Source organism: Centrocercus urophasianus, unplaced genomic scaffold (assembly GCF_019232065.1).
Source record: "Centrocercus urophasianus isolate 14NV4802_14NV808 unplaced genomic scaffold, USGS_Curo_1.0 seq_10, whole genome shotgun sequence".
In the NCBI taxonomy this organism is placed as follows: Eukaryota; Metazoa; Chordata; class Aves; order Galliformes; family Phasianidae; genus Centrocercus; species Centrocercus urophasianus.
The window spans coordinates 83,554,762-83,571,057 of NW_024884142.1; the positions used below are offsets into that span (position 1 = coordinate 83,554,762).

Genomic DNA, 16,296 nt, shown 5'->3' on the forward strand with positions numbered 1-16,296 from the left:
ACAGTCACACAAAAACACTGGGAAAACAGCAAAGAACTCAAACACTGCTTGGTAGATTTCGCATCTTGCAGTCTTGAAATTTTCAAGTGACATTTTTAAGAACACAATTTTATGCTGAACAAAATGGTTTTTGCTAAGCATGCTGGGTTATGAGATAAATTGACTTTTGTTTTAAATAGTTTAAAAAGTTTTCTCAATTTTAATCACTCCTGAACACATTTTGATAAAAAAAAAAAAAAAGCACCAGACTTTACAGATAAATTCTAATGTATCTTTTCCTTTACATTTTAATGAAAAAACTTAAACCAATACTTACCAGCTTCTGCTGTTCGTCCTGATATCCAATCTGAAGATATGCTACCTGCCATGTTTACTGCTAACACATAAAATTCATACTCTGTGAATGGCTCAAGGTCAGAAACTGTGGTACTGGTCTGCGGTGGAGCTAAGGCATTTTCATTAGCAGACTCCAGAACTGGTTGAGGGCTGAGCCATCCACTGCTTTGGAAAACACGAATTTCAGGAAGAGGTTCATCATCAAATGGTTTTACTTTTTTTCTCATATAAAGTTCATATCTTATGATTATACCTAGGAAAGAAAAAGAAAGAAAAAAGTCATCATAGAACCACAGGATGGCCTGGATTGAAAAGGACCTCAACTATCATCTAGTTTCAACCCCTCCTGCCACGGGCAGGGCCACCAACCACCAGACCAGGCTGCTCAGAGCCACATCCAGCCTAGCCTTAAATGCCTCCAGGGATGAGGCATCCACAACCTCCCTGGACAACCTGTTCCAGTGCATCACCATTCAATGAGTTGAGAGCCTTCTCCTAACATCTAACCTAAACCTCCCTTGTCTTAGTATAAAACTATTCCCCCTTGTCCTGTCACTATCAATTAGTACAAACAGTCATTCCCCCTCCTGTTAATTAATAAAGTAACAGGAAAAAACCTGCATTTAATCTGTTTCTGCAGTGCTATTAAAAGAACAACACTAGTACATTTAAAACTCCTAATTATTAGAAGAGTTAATATCATAAAACTTACAGCATGAAATGTCTTACAGAATAAAGCACACACATAAACCTCTATAATTTATCATCCAAACACTCACTTTAAGATTTCTTGCATTAAGCTAATTTCTCCTTTGTACAATTTGGGCATTTGATAATAAACACCTGAACTAAGAACATTTTTATTTTTTAATTTATTTTTTATGTAACAGAATTTTGAGTGACAGTTAAATGCTAATTTTTCAGAATCAACTACTGAATAGCAGTGGTACATGTGGAAAACTTCCATCAGAGTATACGTTTTACTCATTTGGGAAGAATATACCCCTTTGGAAAAAAAAACTTCTTCATTATGCTATGAAGAGATGCATGATCTTAGGTGGATCTAGGAAGCAGCCTAGCTCCAAAAACAGAGTGCAACAGAGCTGACTAGAAGTTTTCAAAATAAGAGATATAGTGAAGTCAGAAGATAGATAATTTCTGTAATATATTCATGCATGAAATCTGAGAGGTGGTTTAGGAGAAAAAAAAAAAACAACTCTTCCCTTGTCTTTTACAAAGTCCCATAAATCTAACCCAACATTCAGAAGAGATGTAAAAGGATTGCTTAAAACTTCCTGTGCAGGCCATTGTGCACAAATAAAGGCTGTGAAGGAAAGCACAGATCTCTCATGACTTACATTAAGATGCAAGTATCCACAGCAATTTTCAAGACCCGTATAGTAAGAATAGCCTCTCAAAATACTTAGAAGCATTCTTACGCAGGCATCCTCCCTGTCTAACCTGTTAATAGCCGGCAAGTAAGATATTTGAAGAGCTCCCCATACAGCTCAGTGAATAGAGAAATACATTCATTTTGTGAAGACACAAAAAGGTTTGTTTTAGCATGTATAAATATCTGTGCCTGTAAATGCAAGTTCACAAAGCTCAATTGCACATATATTGAAAGATAAAGTGTTTACTAGTAAAATCTGTGGCATCACAAAAGTATCCTACAACATCTGTGTTCTCAGATTCAAAAGCCTAAAATATTATTAGGCAAGTTAGACCAGCAACTCTTGGCAATGGCCTAATCCCTAACAAAGTTACATTGGTAATAGAATTAGTTACTACACATGACGGATGGTTTTAAAGTAGACTTCTCTGTTAATCCTTAGATTTCTTTTTCGTAACTATTGCCTGCTTATTTATGCTTTATATGGCAACACTGTCACATCTGTCTGAACCCAGCAATCTGGCAAATTAAGAAAAAATTAATTTTACTGTAGATGTTTAAGTATGTGATTTTTCATTGCAGCAGATGCCACTAAAGGCTAAATCCTGGATCCAACAAATTTAGTTGGAGCTTTGGACTCCAAAATAAAAATGAGACTCCAAAAATATATTTAATGGCATCACACAGGCAAATTCAGATGATGCTTTACCTTATTCTCAGTTTATGTCACACAGATTAGAATAGTCTAAACCAATCTGCAAACATACTTTGTCTTTCTTTGCAAAATCTTTGATTTATGAAAATAAATGTATGTCCTACCATTTGGCTTCTCAGGTGCTGACCATTCCACAGACAGTTCTGTAGAGCTGATGTTTTCTATCACCGGTGGTTGCAGGCCTTCTGGAGGAGCCTGTGCAGTAATTACTGTCACTGGCTGGCTCTTTAAGCAACCTCCACTAGTACAAGCTTGTACAGAAAAAACATACTTTGTAAATGGCATGAGATTCCAAATAATTGCTGAAGTTTCTAAGCCTTCATATTGGCCACAAGGCTGAAGATCAACCAAGACAGTACATGTCAAAATGTATTTGTCTATGGGCCCAGAATCATTTGAGGGGGTTGTCCAGTAAAGCAAAGCAGAGTGGTGACTAACAGGAAAGACGGGATTTAAATGCAAGCTTCCTGTAGGTGTCCCAGACTTGGTTCTGTATGTCACCGAGGCACTTCTAGTAAAACCATGTATATTGCTGGCTTGGACATAGTAGGAGTAGAAGGTATATGGAGATAAAGCAGTATCGATGAAGGTATGAACACCTAAAACAAACAGGTGAAAAGAAAATTTTCAGTCTACCGCATTGAAAAATAAATCTTACTTTGCATACTTATAGTCTCTCCAGCAAGCTCAAGGTGTAAGATATTTCTGCATGTTTGCATGCTCTGCCTGAGATCACTATGATATTACTGTAACTTCTCAACTTCCAATTTTAATATTCCACTGCACACGGGAATCACTAGAGATATAATATTTCTGCAGAATTTCTCCTAGTTCCTGCTTTAATCATGAACACAATTAATGCAATTATCTTAGTAATTGTTGCTTGGGAATAGTGCTGACTTATATTTTAAAGGATTAATGTTAACGGATCTGATGTAGAAACAGAATACAAAAACATTGTGAATTTTTACACCTTTGTTTTTTATTATTTTATAGCTTAAGACCAAATCTTTCACCTCTCTCTGTCTCCACTTCCTCACTTCCAAAATAGTGCTTAACATTTCCTTTGTAAAGCACATGATCTTAGATAAAAAATGAAACAGAAGTTCAAGTAATTATTTAATAGGTATAACCTGAAGTCTGTATTTACCTTCCTTGCTCTCCATTACTCTAGTCAAGCTTTATAGCAGCCATGACCACAAATATCTCCTGAGCAAGCCACAGAAGCAGTTACACATCTTGGTCAATGCCCAGCCATGGCATGATAGGAATTTCTACTGATTAATACCACCCATGGTTTTCTTCAATAAATAGTGAACATGAGCAACTGACTACATGCTAGAGCATGAATGCTCTTAAGCTTCTTCAAAGCAAGTGGAGCACACGCAGCTATTCTAAGTCCTCTCTGTAGATCTGCACTGGCAAGACAGTCCTGGGTACAACTTCACAACAATCAGAAAATAATTTGTATTGTTAACTATTCAAACCATAGTACAAAAGCAGCAGCGTCAGCCCAGTAATTGCTCACAGTGCTTCAGCAGCACCGTGGTCACAAAACGTATCACTGGAGTTCAGTAGTAAAGGGATCAGGCAATCTCTGATACTTTAGGCAAGTTTCCAAAATGGCCCCAACAGCAGCAGTGGTGGTTACTGTGATATCTGTGTGCACTGCAAGACTTTGGATTGAAACTGGCAAAATTATTCAGTGCTGATGAGCAACTAATCACTCTCTGGTAAACTTTATTTCAACAGGAGTACAGGCTAGATAAAACTGGATAAAAATAATAAAAATTGAAGGTTCTACATTTCTTGGGCAAACAACCTGCCATCTATGGAGCAACATTTTTAAGTAATTAGGATCACTGTGATTTGAAGTTAGAACCAGAAGTAACTTTGCTTTTCAACCACGTGTTAGAGGAAGAATTTCACATTATCCTCAAGACAGGTTGATATATACTAAGCCTCTGATTTCTGATAGAAGTTAACAAAACAATGTTTTAAGTGGCCATTCTGCAATACTATCAACACAATCTCCAGGCTAATTTAGAAGATTATTCTTGATTTTCCATGTGAAATTCAATGTTTCTATAAAACTCTCCTTTGGTTATAAGATAATGTTTGTCCAGATGCACTCACAGAGCATTTCATATGCATTACAAATTCTATGCTACACTGAGAAAAAAGTAAAAAAAAAAAAAAAAAAAAAAAAAAGCAATATCAAAAGTTCTGATGGCATTAACTAAATATTTTATGGTATTCAAATACCAGCAGATGAATTTACATCACTAATAAGATGGATTACCAGAAAATGTAAAAAAAAAAAAAAATTCCTTTTAAATCAAATCATTGTTTTCACAAATTAAAAATTTTGTTACACAGAAATATGCTCATCTCATTCATTATCCAGCTAAGCACATTCAGAATTTTTTACCCTTAAAGTATGTAAGTGCAGTTACGAATTAACATCAACAATGTACTCTGAGTTTTAAGTATGTTACAGAACAGAGACGTATGACAGCAAAATATAATCTTGAAATGACTTCCAACTTTTACTCTATTTATATTAAAGGAGTTGACATATTTTCTATTAGCACTACAAACTTTTTGTAATGATTCTTTCTATCCTGTCACTTGATCTCATGCATGCATTTCACATCCTTCTTCACAGCATTACACTACAAAGTGTCCAGTCAAGCATAAGCCACACACAGTAATCAATTGTAACAAAACAGAATGAATCAGAACATAAAACAAACAGACAGAAGAAAACATTTTGTAAGCTAAACAATTTGTCCTTCCACTGAAAAAAAAAACCACCCTACTTTTCCCTTTTATTACAGGGTAAGTATCAATAATGATAAAAACTCAACTTCTTTAAAGCACTAATGCTCCACTGGAAGGAAAATGCAACAAAGCAGCTGCAAACTGGGAAATCAAAGTCTAGCTATATTAAAACACACCTGTTCTTTTAAAAAGCACTTGTATACAGTATTACATAAAAACAGGATCCAAATCCATCTCCTTTTCTTTGATAAGAGGATCAATACTAGCACAAAATGGCCTTTCCAGTTATGACAGAGTGCCAAATCCTTGAGGATTGCCTTCTGAGGATCTCTTTGCAAGCCTCAACATGAGAGAAGTGGTGCTGCAAAAGGCAAATCAGGAGATACACTGATAGCTCAACAGAAGGTGCTAAAAGTAAGACCTCAAAAAGCTTTCCTAATCTGTTAACAGTTTAAAAACAGGAGGATGAAAAAATAAAAGAGTTTAAGCATTTTATGGGCACTTCCATTCACTCTAATTCTTTTTGGAGCCTATGTGTTCTTGCACAGAATGCTTTTAGTAAGTTTGTTCCTTTGGATTGAAAAGTAAAAAAAAAAAAAAAAACTATTGCAATTATGTGCAACTCACTTTGCTGATTTTAGACCAGAGTGCTCGTTTCTTTCATGGAAAAATAATAAAAACCACCAACTAAAGAAAGACAGAATAATGTACTCAAAACCAAAAAGAATGATGATGACAAAGCAGAAACAAGAAAATGTATACATACATTTAAAGCAATACAAGTGTACGCACAAAAACTTACTGTAAGGGTAGTAGTCTTCAGCTGTATAAATTTCCGCCTCATCCCTATATAACAGGTAAATAAGGTGATTAGAATTTGGAGAGTCGGGGGAATTCCATGAGAGACTGATAGCAGAGGAATTGAGAACTTCTCCTGTAGGAGGCGGTTGCTGGAATGGAGCTAGAACACATACAAAAACAGAGTATTTAACAAGGTAGGTAATCAGCAGCCACACAAATAAACTACAACAAAAAGAAAGTGGCATATAAAATATGGTTCTCTTTAAGCTTTTTTCTTTAAAGAGAAGCTTTTATGGAAGCATACCTTCGCTCAGGACAGAATTTCACATGAGTTGAACTGAGCCATCCAAATGGTCTCCATGAAAGCTTTTTATCCAAGTACAAACTTAAATATTCAAACAAATGGCAATTATGAATAATTCCTACCTCTTCCTACCTCCAAATTAAAGCACATACACCACAATTTTCCAGATTTTTTTTTTTTTTTTTTTTTTTTTAATACTTTTCACAATCTCCATAAGGAGGAACATACCTTTATTTTTTTTTTTTTTTTTTTTTTTAAAGGATTAATTCCATTTTAGTATAGGCCAGGAATAAACACCTTCTAATAGAACAGAAATGGAATCTCTAACTAAGTACATATTTTACTAACGTGTTGCAATAAGCCTATCTAATTAAATGACATAAAACAATGGGGCAAATTGTGAAGGTTATTAAAGCAAATCACTTCTATTTCAATGAAATTTAAATCAATGAGAGTGAGGCATCTTAACATTTTAAGAAATAGGTAGGTTTGAGATTCTTATTTACCAAAATATTACTCTAGCATCTCTATTAACTATAGAAAAAGTACTACTTAATTGCACAATTATCAATAAAGAGAAAAACAAGTTTGGGAATCACTACCCAAGTCTTGCAGAATTAGAAAGAGAAATAAAAGTTTTGGCATGTCAGCATTAGAAACATATAGCTAATTCATTTTTCTCCATTTATAAACTATCATAATCTAAATTATGTGGATATTTGTTTAATATATACAGTCCAAGAAAGCATAATTAAAAAATCTATTCAGGCAAAATAACAGAGGAAAAGACACACAAAATGACATAAGTACTGCAATTCACACAAGTGATAGCTGTAGAGAATTATGCTGATGGGTCTTATTACGTATGGGTTTTTCTTATATACCTAAAATAACAGTTGAAATTCCTTATTTAAAATAAAATAATGAAAAATCTATTTCCTACTGAGGTCTATCAGCCAAGAAATTGCAGAAAATATTTCAAGAGTTCATTGGATTGAAGAGAGCAAAATCTTTATCTCCCATTAGAAAGAATGTTGTTTCACTGCAAATCTACAGCTTTCAATTTCAGCTGAATTAGGAACTGTTAGCTTTATAGTGATAGCAACTTAGATTTGCACCTGTAATTAAAATGAACAAAATACCGTGTTACAACACTAAAAATCACACATACCAAAGCAAGGCAAAGCTCCACTTCTCTACATAATGTAGGAGGGTTGCTCTGAAAGTAGTGCCTCCTATTTTATTATGCTGGCTCTCGACACTGAAGGCAGACGTTGGTGGTATGGCAGTAGAGACTGAACCTTCCCAACAGTGTTCCATTACATGCTATTACCTTGTAATAGATGGCAGCAGAGGGGCACTCTCACAGAATGGCATGCGACAAGGAAGTGCATACAAAGCAAGGAGTGTCAATGAATTTCTCCATGCAAAAAAAAAAAAAAAAAAAAAAAAAAAAAAGGCACCCACTAACAAGCGTTAACACTAGCTGAGTGTTTTTGTAGATCAAACAGTGGATGTGAGCACAGTGAGATGGTGGTGGGTAGTGCATTTCAGCAGTGGCAGCAGTGGCCTGAAAGGCATGCCTTGCTCTGCGTGGCCATGCGGATTTTTACAAACACAGTATGCAGGCTCTTGTTCATTGCTGGCAAAAATGAATAGCCAATAGTAGTGACTACACTGAAAAACAGTGTTTTGTAGCTGAGAATTTTCTGTATCAAACACTGCTTTTGTGGTCTTTGCATCAGTTGTCATTCCCATGGAAATAAAATAGGAGGCATTACTTTCAGAGCAACCTAAGTAGTTTGGCATTAATATTCAAAAGACAGCATTTGCTATATCACTTATGTCCAGAAGAGGACTCTGCTTGTCATTTAGAATACTGCCTGATGTATTTTTCTAACAAAATCTATTATATTATTTATCTACATCATGTTATTATTAATCAATTTTACAGTTGAACTGCAGTTGACCTTTATCCAATGTATATCTCAACATAAATAATTAGGTTGGTTTATGTTTTTAAAGCACTTTGAGGATGAATAGCATCACAGAAATCAATGCATTATTATTACACGTACAAATGAAACTTCTCAACATTTTTGTAAAGAAACAAGCTAACAGCACACACTGAATAGATACTATATGCACTACAGAAGAGTAACGTAAGAAACAGAACAAAACTGTCTTTAACAATAGTCTTAGAGAGCTATCACCTCTGGAAACAGATCTGACTCTTCACTCTATTTATATTGTGCATTCTGCAATTTGCAATGCACATTATTTGAAATTCAAATGTATTTACAATCCAAATTCAAGCAGGAATCAAAGTGTCCCTGTAAACAAACTCTTTGTGCATATACAGATCTGCTTGCAAGTCTATAGTACACATATATTACAAAGATATATCACATGTAACCGCCTATGCAGAATACTTGTCATGAAAGAAGATTGAGAAACACACAGAAATTGCTTAGGAACACCTAAACCTGTTGTTGCATTACACATGGCTTCTTGTGCTAACTCGCAATACAACCAGTCATGTCATTATTAATTAGGTCTGCTGATGAAGGTTACCAATTACCATCTCTAGAGTATCTCATTCAGTGGTTATGAGAATTTTTAAGACTGAGCTTTTAACTGCACATGACAGTCGAGTGTGCCACAACAACGTAGAACAACTTTTTCATTCTTAGCACAGGTCCCAGTCAGAGTTTGTCACTGTAGTATAGTATCGTCCCTCAAAGCTCAGAATTAAAGACGACTCAAAAAATGAGTTTTCTTATTACATATAATGCTTTTGCTCTCCTGTAAAATCCCTGCCATCAAAAAGACAGTGCAGCACCAGTGAGCAATGTGAACATTTCATTTTGACATAAAGTCTTGCCACCTCTTCAAATCCAGACACACAGCAAGGACAAAAAGAACAGATGTTGCATTGCAACATGACTCTTTACACTTTGTGATCAGGCCACCAGCACAACATTAGCCAAACCTCATTCACCCCAGTTTACAATGCTCTGATCATATCATGTATTTTCCCACTGACTGAAAAAAAACAAAACCTGCATGAGGAGATAGGCAAAGTTACGCTGCACTGAGGACCAGATTTTTAATTAACTTCCATTTTTCTGTTTTTTAGACCTTCTGAAGGCAGGTCTTCTGATTCCTGTCAAAGGAAAAAAAAAAAAAAAAGGGGGGGGGGGGTGGGACTACTTAACTGTAAGTTGTACAAATATTTTTGCATTCATGAGATTAAAAGGAGAATTCTTCCTTTGTCACTGAAAAGAAAGCACTAGAAAGTGGAAGGAACCTGTAGGTTACCTCTCAAGTAGGTTAGAACAGCAAGTGAGCTGCATGTGTGACATGGAACATTCTGTACATGCAACAGAAAAGGTTCCTAAGATACTGACAGCAGAAAATACTTACGGGGCAAGAAATACGGAGGAAAAAGAGTCAGACCCAGTTTTAGTACTGATGAACTAATTTTACACTTCTTAATTCAATAAATAAGCATCAATTTGAAAGATGCTTTTAAGGCCTAACATCCACTTACTTTTACTACAGCCAAATACGTTGTGGACATCCAAATTACTGGCATCCGGAACACAGTTGTCACATTTCAAGCCAGTTACAAATTGTTTACAAACACATTGTCCAGTAACAAGATGACAAGTACCACTAATGGCTCCTGCAGGATGACAATTACAGTGCTGACATCTATAAACAAAAGCAAACCAAGGAATTGATCAAAACACATTAACACTTCAATTAAGCACAGTAGGGTTTTGTTTAAAAGATTCTTGTGTGACACAATGAAAAAAATCATAAAAAGTTAAGTAGCCGGAGACACAGCAGAAAATCCATTAGCCTAAAAGAAATAAAAGTAATTTTTAAAAGTTGCACACATTAAAAATTAAAATCTCAATGCCAGAATGATATTTTAATCTATATGAAATCTGCTCAGAATTAAAGCTCTATCAAATGCATAGTAATGTTTGGTGATAACTACATTACACACTCAGTCCTGCAGTGCTTTCATGTACAATGTTTCCAGCACAAAGTTTAGGGTAACACATGCAGTCAGATTTACTGGTTCCTGCACAAAACATCTGCTTTAATGAAAGCCTGGTTTTTGCTAAAATGAGAATAATTTCCAACAGAAGCAGCTTGAAGGAGGAAAAAAAAAAAAAAAAAAACAAACAGCAAATGAAGGAAAAAAAAAATGTGAAGAAAAACGCTGAGAAAATCTGATTAAAATAGCAAAAATAAGCAAAGTAGGAGAATATTTTAACAGAAATATGTGAATATTTTAACAGAAAGCTCATTTTATTTGCTGCCTGAAAGACAAAATTGAAAATAATTGAAGTGAATATTTAACTAGATGGTTAAATTAATCTATATGTGTAATAAAAATAAATAAAAGCATCTGCTCATACAAATACTAGATATCAATTCTGTAAATCTTCCTGGTAAAAGTAGAGTACTTTCTGGAATAATTTTTGTGTTGGCTTTTGCATGTGGGACCTCTCATGATCAGCTTGATTTTCCACTTGGTATACTATTTATTTATTGACACACATCCAAAGCAGGAAAACCAAGGTCTGATTATACAAAAATATTCAAAGACTTGCAAAACCCCAGAAATTAAGCAAAGCATTTATTCTTTACCTCAAATACTCTTCTTCTACTCACTAGAGACTGCCATTATTAGCCATAGGAGTAGAAATTAACAGTGGCAAATAGAACACTGCATTTTAAAATATAATTAAATTGGGATTTAAGAGAAATAAACTGAAAATACTTTGTAAAAATCAATCTTGGAGAAATTTTAGACTGTGCAGTGCAGCAAAAACATACTGGAAAATCTACACTACTCTTGTCCTAAGCTGCAAAAGTCACTTCACGAACAAGCAGCATCGGTCTTAAGGGAATCTTAAATTATTCTGGGTGCTAGGTCCCAAGATGTCTCTGGAAGAACCCAAGGGAGAGGCAGTCATGCCACATCCACTCTGTTAAAGTCAGACTAGAGTTTATTCTCTAATGTTCTTCCCTTGGCCAGTTTCACCAGATATGAGAAGATAGGTGGTGGTGCCTTTACACAAGTTACTTTACTATTTTTGCAGTCATCACCATCACCTTGGCCTATCTCCTTCTGTCTGTAAGGAGGCAGAAGGGAAAGTGAGTTCAGTTGTGACTTAGGTGTCGGCTTTATAAGGCAAGCGAAAAAGGAGGGGAGGGTGGAAAGTGTTTTCACATTAGGACACAAAAATTCAGGTCAATAATCAGTGAAATAGACATTAAATGTGACAGATTTTTAAACAAGTTTAAGAAAACTCTTCACATATATTTCCTACCCATCACAGAGCTCTCTGTATTAGAGCTCCTTTACTCCACAGCAGCTCGTGCTGTGTGATCTCCTGGGTAATCATTCAACACCCTTAAAAAGGCTGATAAAAGCTAAAGCTGCAAAATAAGCTGCAAATTTGTTTTATGGACTAATATCCCTTTGGGAATAAATAAAATACATTCTCTCTTGGAAACCACTATTCTGTAGTTTGCTCTCTTTTATAGTCAAGAGAAAAGGGCAATTTTTTTCATACTGTATTAAGTCCTTTCATCTGTAGACAGCATTTCCAAATCCCCCTTCAAATAGAGGTTTTGTTTAGACTTTTTAAACACCATGACTTTAAAAAAATGGTTTAGTTGGAGGGAAAAAAAGAAGACAGAATTATTTGCTCAGCAAGACAGCAGTTTATAATTTCTTTATTTCATTATGTGATGACATTTAGTATGTATAGTTTGGGGGTGAGAGGTGATTAACAAAATTATCTCGATCTCTAAACACTAAGAGACAAGTTTCCCTTCCCACACTCCTGTGTATTACTGCACCTCTTATGATTAAGGGCCTCCTGAGTATTCCAGTTTTCATTATCATTCACACAAGACAATCAAACTCACTTACACATACATTCACAGAGCTCAGTAATACTTTTCACTGCCTGACAGGGTGGGGCTGTCGTTTTTCACTTGAAATAGTTCCACTCCTAGAAAAAGCGTAGGCTCTCCGTTTCCCTCTATACAGAATTAAGGTCCTGATCTTGCTGACACCAAGCATGCATGGAACTGGATATGATGACAATTACCTGCACACATTTTCAGGATCAAGATGACACATTTTCTTTAACTACGGAACTCTAGCACTGATTTTGTTTTTATGCACAGTTCATGATTCTGAGTAAGGATTAAGGATTCAGTCAATTAAGGACTGAAAAAAATAATATTTTATTTGAAACTTTCAAATGTGTAAGAAATTTTTCTGGCCTTGTTAAATGCAACTTCATTAGGATACTCTGAGTCAAATATATTTGTGATTTATTAAAATAGAATTATATATAATCAGGGAAAACAGACTTTTAAAACGTGGAAAGAGAAGTGTCAGGCCAAGATGAATTGCAATATTGATTTTGTGAGGATAAATGGCTTTTGTAATATTAATATAGAGAAACCTTTATTACATTGACTCTCTAGGTGCAGTTACAGCGTCTCCAGCAATCTGTTTAAAATCTTCATTTTTCATCCTTACGGGAAAACCTCACTTGCTAAATGGATTTCATAAACAGTAATCCGTCAAGATATATATATATACAGATAAACAATTTGTGATGCTCATTGACCAGTTCATTAAAGTAAACAATACTAAGGTATGGCTTTTCACAAGTGTACCAATAACCACAATTGTGGGTTCAGGCCACTGCAACCAACCAGAACCTCTTAACTCACTGATTGTTGAGGAAATTATCTTTCATAAGCTGAAATGTATTAAAAAATATAGAATTTATTTTATCTTAAAACCACCACAGAAGAAACCAGCACACACATACATTCCTCTAAGACTCAGAGTTTTAAAGGCTCACAGTTCCCATGTGTCACAACTTCTGCTTCTTTTCTTCTACTGTGCTAAGGCAGACACATCTTTGCCACTACTGATAACTCATATCCTTTTTATTCTATTACTGAAGAATCCTTAAAAGACACTTGGAACAGAATAGTTTCAATGGCTTCGCAGTATTACAAAGAAAAAAAAGAGCATACTGCTCTTTTTAAAAAGATATTAACACTCAAAGAAATTGATTAAAATAGATTAACAAATGAAGACTTAAATTAACGTTTTCAGTGGACAAGTGGCTGTGCCTGAGGAAAGGAAGTACACTGCCCGAGTAGAGGCTAACCAAAAGGCAAGCGTACGCAACACAAGTTAATCATGTTAATATACTACTGGAGCAGTCTTCAATACTGTCATGAGGATTAAGTAGTATTAAGGCATTAAAGCCAACTCCAATTCATGATCCAGAACTATATGAACTTCCCTTTACAAGGTGAGACTTATTTCCTATGTAGATATTTCTGTATTTTGAATTTCAGAAGACAGCTCAAAAGGCAAGTAATGGGAGATAAACATCTAGTTCAAAATCTAAACCCTTAACTCATATGCTAAAACTGAGGAAAAAAAACATCTATTTCTAGTAACTGAAAAAAAAAAAAAGATTAGTAATAATAATAAAAATATTTAAAAGAGAATGTGAATATTGTACTAATTTTATTTCTTACCATTAGGAATGACAGGAAGTGAAGATAGGAAGTCCTCATTCCTACAAATTACTTTATGACCATTAGCAGAAGCCTCTGTGACCCACCACAGTAAAAAAAAAAAAAATTTTTTAAATCTCTTAATGAGATACAGTAACATAAAAGTGAAAAATCTGCAGAATAGTGTCAAGTATCTGCCAGACACGACTGATAATCACTGCCTAAAAGCATGTCTACCCCACACTAACTGGGGGGAAAGGAGCACAGGGGATGAATATTTTACACATTTTGCTTAAGTTTGTGGGGTTTTATTTTTTTATGTTTTGTTTGTTTGTTTTTTTTTTGTTTGGGGTTGGTTTTTTTTTTCAGTTTTGTTTGTTTCTTAAAGGGAAAAAAAATAAGCATTAAAAAAGCTAACGCCATCAGTCTGCATGAAAATATGATAGCATGAGAGCTGTGCAATCTTTCTGGACAATATTTAAAAAGAAATTGAGATGGTGAGGATTAAGAAAAAAAAAAAAAAAAAAGACAACCCTGGAAGAGAAAGATAGAGCAATAGTTGGAATAACAATGCCTTACCTATAGATACATTTTTCCCCTTACATTCCAAGGAATATATCCATATAATTTCAGTGCACATAAAGACCCTGGGTACATAGATAAACAATTCATTCTGTGGCACATGCGTGCAGGAAAAGAATACGCACATTCAGAACAACAGATATTTAAGAGGAAAGGTGCTGTATTTCTACTGCTGCTGTCAAAAAAAATTTTGAAATCAAGGAATATCTGTAAAATTTTTAATTTTCCATTAGATCGTATGCCTGGAATTTTTCAAAAACATTCTGCATGTATGGATGTAGATTACATTTCCTATATATAACTGAAAATAATTTATTAGCCGCTGATTAACCTCTCACAAAACAATGTCTTACAGAAGACACCACTGAATTGAAGTGAAACAATTACCAATAGCTCTAACATTAGACGATACTGGCTTTAACTGAAGTGAAACAATTACCAATAGCTCTAACATTAGACGATATTGGCTTTACATAGCTATCATATTTGCTCTGCTCTAATCTGTGTCATAACTTTTTCTTATTTCAGCACATGTGAGCACAGAAAATTGCATAACTTACTCAAAGCACATGCAAGAATCCAGAAGATTGTTATGTTGAGCAACTACTTTTTGTCACTGAAAATGTAGAATAAGCTACTGTGACAAAAACATAGAGGATGCTTTAATTGAACCACAAAAAACACACACTCACCTCCCTGTGAAAGAGTCAAATCCAAAATGATGTTCTTTGCAGCGTTCGCATGTCCGTCCCGTTACAGAGATATCTTGGCAAATGCATTGGCCAGTTAGCTTGTCACACACCTGATTCACTGAGCCAGCTGTGTGGCACAGGCACGGCAGACAGCCAGTGACACTGGATGGAGAGAAATAAAAACCTGAAAAACAGAAGTAGCTTTGAGAATAGGCAGTAGAAGAATCTAAGTAAAAAAATGAGCAGCTTGATTGTCTATAATATGCTCTATAATGAGCAGACTAACTTGTCTATAAATGGGGATGAAACATCAGAACCATAGATTAGGTAATAAACACACACACCTCCAACCCAAAGCAACATAGTCTTCCTGCAGAGCAGAGCTCCTAAACCTCACTGGCACATTCTAAAAGTGTTATTCATCCTCTAATTGCTAATTTAGATTTTTTTGAAACAGAGCAAACCAAATTAGGGGAGGTCATTAGCATGGGAGGTCCATGGGAAAGTAAAGATCCAAAGGACATGAGAGGTACTGACAAATACACCGCAAGCTGGAAACATAAGTAGTAGTATGAAAGAAAAGGCATTTGTCTACTCTAGTTTGATGCCACCCCTGACAACGGTCAATATTACGGAGCTGCAAAGTAGGAGAGATGCACGTTTTCTTAAAGTCACTCAATTTTTTTCAGCCAGTGGTGGGCTGAACCCTTGGAATATATGGATGTTTCTTACAAACACCTATATGTGGTCAGCATTATCAGATCCACATAAAAAATTTTTGACTCATACTAAAATTCTTGTATTCTACTCACATTCACAAAAAAAAAAAAAGAAATAGTAAGTGGTTGAAAAAAAATGTTACTTTATACAAATTATTATTTCATATTATATATGAATATTCATATATTCAATATATGAATATTCAATATATTTCATATATTGTTATTATATAAAATGTTATTTCATACAAATAGCAGATTACTTTTTAATCTGCTATTAAAAAGCTTTCATTCTGAACCTTATCTTTCTTTTCCCGTTTCAAATTACTTCAAATTATGAACGGAAACATTCAACTTTACCTTCCACACAGTATGCTTCTGCC

At 34.9% G+C, this 16,296-nt stretch overlaps 1 protein-coding gene across 1 annotated transcript in view; it reads right to left on the bottom strand.

Annotated features, from left to right (window-relative positions):
* The window catches only part of USH2A (usherin), a 371,535-nt gene that overhangs the window by 287,024 nt on the left and 68,215 nt on the right, over positions 1–16,296 (bottom strand). The window contains exons 13-17 of the mRNA XM_042813358.1: positions 15,195–15,378; positions 9,887–10,050; positions 6,031–6,189; positions 2,549–3,043; positions 317–589 (exon numbers count right to left, since the gene is read on the bottom strand). Of these exons, the coding sequence (XP_042669292.1) occupies positions 317–589; positions 2,549–3,043; positions 6,031–6,189; positions 9,887–10,050; positions 15,195–15,378 (1,275 nt within the window). The remainder of the gene's footprint in view (positions 1–316; positions 590–2,548; positions 3,044–6,030; positions 6,190–9,886; positions 10,051–15,194; positions 15,379–16,296) is intronic.